At 46.4% G+C, this 4,292-nt stretch overlaps 1 protein-coding gene across 1 annotated transcript; it reads right to left on the bottom strand.

The window, feature by feature from the left end:
* Nucleotides 1–673: 673 nt before the first annotated feature.
* LOC128105792 (protein SPT2 homolog) lies at nt 674–3,757 on the bottom strand. The gene has a single exon (XM_052731106.1). It carries the CDS (start codon nt 3,289–3,291, stop codon nt 1,231–1,233), a length of 2,061 nt encoding a protein of 686 aa, XP_052587066.1. The 5' UTR covers nt 3,292–3,757; the 3' UTR covers nt 674–1,230.
* Nucleotides 3,758–4,292: the final 535 nt, after the last annotated feature.

Raw genomic sequence — 4,292 nt, 5'->3', positions numbered from 1 at the left:
CACCATGCCTGGTTATTTCCAGTGTGGCTTTGAACTCACAGAGATCCAGATGGATCTCTGCCTTTGGAATGCTAGGATTGAAGGTGTGTGTGTTACCATTTTCTGGCCTCTGTATCTAGTGGCTGTTCTGTACTCTGACCCCAGATAAGTTTATTAGGGTACACAATATATTGGGCAACACAATATCACCACATTTCACCACAATATCACCCCTTTTTCTCTAAAAATTTAAAAAGCTTAAAATTAAAACAAGAAACACTATATCCAATAAGTATATACAATATATATAGTCAAGAATTACATTAAAAATGTCTAGTCCATTATCATCTGACAAATTCAGATAAATATTTTCATTACTTATCCTCTTTAAATAGTTCCTTTTTAAAGTAGATTCAATAATCCCCCTTTTTATCTTATCGTATCCATATATATCCATATTTTCTTCTTTTGAATAACCATCTTTTTTAATAAAAGGAATTATAAAAAAAAAGACAAAAACAAAATAATCAACATAATAGTAAGGGTCCTCATCTACTTCATACTAAGGTCAATGTGACAGGAAGCCTAAAAGGAAAACTAAAAGAATACTTATTGTTCTGGTAAAATTTGTATTTTAATTTAGAAAAATTTTATTACCTAATCATACAAATTAATAATGCTTAGCATCCAATCCACAAATAATGCTGAAATCAATATAATTTTATTTTGTATGTCAAAGTCACAAGGATGACGTCCATGTAATAACTATAAAGTCCACTCTTTCCTGGGTTTTCAATTCAAACAGACTGGGACAGGTCACTTTATTGCTGGCAGCATTCACAGCAGGGCTGGGCCCTTCATAAGGACAAGTCTGACTGGGATCCGGGTAGTACTCTACTCACACATCAATCTTTTTCTCCTTTTAAAGTAGCAAAGGAACACTAAAGACCAGCTGACTGGTGATGAAGCCCCCATTAGTGTGCATAGCTCATCAGGATCCAAGCTGTCACCTGTGAATGAATATCTTCACCAGAGCACACGGCAAGCATGTATCATCTGTATTACAGATTCCAACCTGGACTGTTTGAAAACATGGTATACTCAAATGATAGCCTGCAAATGACAGCATGCTTTCCTTCATTGCTTCCTCTTGAGTGCCCATGTGTAAATCTAAACTGAAGAGGGGCTTGTTCAGTCTGAAGGCAGGAAATCCTTGCAGCAGTATCCCAGAATTCACAAATTGAGCAGCAGCTAATGGTACTTCTGCTTCTTGGCCTTTTGCCATCTCACTTCTTCTAAGTCCTCTTGCATACCTAGTCTTAAGCTCTTGGCTTCCTCCTTCTGCTGCTCCTCCCAGCTGCTCTCCATGTAACGCAAGGCGTAGTCACTTTCATCTTTATACTTTGTCCGGTCATAGCCAAAGATTTCCCGAATGTGCTTGGATATTTCCTCCTGAGATTCTCCTCCATCTTCGATGAAATCATCCATTTCTAAGTCATATTCATCATCATCATCTTCTTCATACTCTCGAGGCCTTTTGTAGCCAGGAGGGAAGGGGAGCCTTCGAGGACCTTGGGCAGGTCTGCAGCCAGACAGGAGAGGCTTCATTCCATTTATCTGTCCATTGCTTGACCGACTAACAATGTTCTCCGAAGAAATTCTTTCTGAGACAACCGTGCACTTGGGTTTTATGGGGAGGCCTGGGCTACTAACTGTTCGTCCAGGTCCTAAGCTGCTCACTGGTCTTCCAGGACCTGAACTGACAGTTCGTCCAGTTGGAATGGAACCACTTATGGACCTCCCAGGGCCTATGACTGACAGCCCAGAGGAGCCTGAGCTGCTCATCGGTCGTCGAATGCCATGGGGACTGTTGGCAGGCCTCCCAGGACCTCCAGAACTGCTCACAGGTCTCCCAGAAACACTAGGGCCACTGAGGGGTCGCCCAGGGCCAGTTGAGCTGCTAGCAGGTCGTCCAGGCCCATTTGTGCTATTGACTGTTCGTCCGGAGGGATGTGCATTGCTGGCCAGCTTTCTGATCCCACTGACTGACTGCTCAAGTCCTGAGCTGGAGCTGCCATTCTGGCGCCTGGGCATAGCGCCAGAAGTAACTGTCGGCCGAGCTGTCCCTGGGCTAGGTCGCCCAGGAGCTGAGCCGGAGTTGCTGCCTGGCTGTCCGATACTTGGACTCTCAGCTTTGTTGTGTGAGAGAACTGTGGGCCCAGGCTTGGAATGGCTGGGACGAGAGGGAAGAGGATTTTTGGCTTCGTGCTCAGAAGCAGATTTCTGAGACCCACTAGCAGAAGGCTTTGGGACACTTGGTGACCAGGTGCTGGGGTGGAGCTTTCCAGCCCCATTGAAGACAGGTCTGTTGTGACCTTCCTGAAGCGAGGGTTGGGAACGACTGCGGGATCCTGCCTTGGTCCTCTCTCCAGGCGGCGTGGATCTGGATGAAGACAAAGCTACTTGTCTTTCATTGGCTGTGCTGGGTCTGGATTTCTTCTCGGCATGAGGAAAGGGCAATCCTTCGGAAGAAAGCTGCCTGTCCGCAGAACCCTTGCTGGGTTTTGTGCCCGTGCTGTCTTTATGAGACCGTGCCCTTTTGGCCACAGGCGGAGGTAGTTTGGCATCTGTTTCGGGTTTCTGTTTCCTGCGCTTCCGTTCCAGAAACTCTCGCTCCCTAAGTTCCTCAGCAGTCAGGGGCCGCTGCTCTGCTTTCTTCCCGACCTTGATCTCTGCGCATTCAGACTGCTTCTTCTCAGCTAACCTCATTAAGTCAGTGAAGCTCATGGGTCGAGGGGCACTTTTAACGGGGGCCTTCGGTTTCCTTTCAGCTTCGGGGGGCTCCAGCTTAGCTTGACTGTAGTCTAGGAACTCCTCCATCTCATACTCTTGGTCAGTTCCCTGGTTCAGGCGGCTTTCCACTGCCTGCCTCCTCTTTGACTTTTCCTCAATAGGAATCCCATCGTAACCGTGAAAATTGTCCTTTGTCCTCTTGGCCATAGCTCTGGCTCTCTTGACATGTTTGAGCTCAATTCGCTTTTTCACTAGCTCTTCTGTCCTCCTTTTCTCCTCTAAGGCTTTCCGTCTAAGCTCCTCTTCTTTCCTCCTAAGGAAAGCCTGCACAGCTGCCGGCTGGACACCTTTAACTTTGGGGTCTTTCTTGGGAGGCCCCACTGCCAAGCTATACCTTTTCGGTACATGGTTGACACCTTGTCCTTTGGAAGCGATCAAGAGGATCTCCCTGAAGTCCATGTCTGGCCGAAGAGAAAAGCCCGGCTGTGTCCAGGACTCGGGACTGGACGTGGCGGACATGAGTCTTACCTCTGCGTCTAGCTCAGCTGACTGGCTTGCTTTAGTGGCTCCTCTCCCGCCGCCCCTCGACACCGCCAGATGTAGCACAAATCTTAAAAAGTCTTATTTATAAAATCAAATCCAGAGCCAGGTATTGGGGTGAACTGTGAAAGATCAGAGAGACAGAACCATCCAGAGCCACCTCACCTCGCCAATTCCTCAGCTGACTCTGTTTCCTTGGACTGAAAGCCTCTGAGTTCTCATCCAACCTCTGAGTTCTCAGATGAACTGCTTAGTTCCTGAACCTCACGCCTTATATACCTTTCTCTGCCCTGCGGTCACTCCCTGGGATTAAAGGCGTGTGTCTTTCCCAAGCAAAGATCTCAAGTGCTGGGATTAAAGGTGTGTGCCACCACTGCCTGGATCTGTTTCACTCTTAGACTGAGTCAATCTTATGGTGATATTATTTGTGCTGAAATGTGATTTTATTTGTGCTGAAATGTGATTTTATTTGTATGTTAATAAAGTTGCCTGGGGATCAGAGCTAAGATCAAGCCATTTAGCAGAAGTCGGGCAGTGGTAGCACACGCCCTAAATCTGATCACATGACAGGCAGAATCTCTGTGTGGTCAAGGACACAGCCAGCATGGTGACACACGCCTTTAATCTCAGTACCAACCATAGAGACCTGGAGGTCTGTATAGACAGGCAGTGAGTGACAAGGAAGTCATGTGGTTAGGTTTACAGCCAATGAGAAGGCAGAACAGAAAGGCAAAAAAAAAGACAGGACACAGGAAAAAGGTCTCTCTCTCAGGGGAAAGACAGCAGCCAATGGTGTAAGATAAGATGATCTTAGCTCTTGGCTACTGCTCAATCTCTGGGCTTCTAACTCTTTATTTGGCTCTGTGTTTCTTATTTAATAAGACCGTTTAGAATTCCATCTACACAATCTCATGTAATCCAGGGTGGATTTGAACTCACAGAGATCCAGATGTATCTCTGCCTCTCAAGTGCTAGGATTA

This window comes from Peromyscus californicus, unplaced genomic scaffold, assembly GCF_007827085.1.
Source record: "Peromyscus californicus insignis strain IS unplaced genomic scaffold, ASM782708v3 Scaffold_9__1_contigs__length_137607984, whole genome shotgun sequence".
In the NCBI taxonomy this organism is placed as follows: Eukaryota; Metazoa; Chordata; class Mammalia; order Rodentia; family Cricetidae; genus Peromyscus; species Peromyscus californicus.
This window is presented reverse-complemented; position numbering and strand designations above follow the sequence as displayed.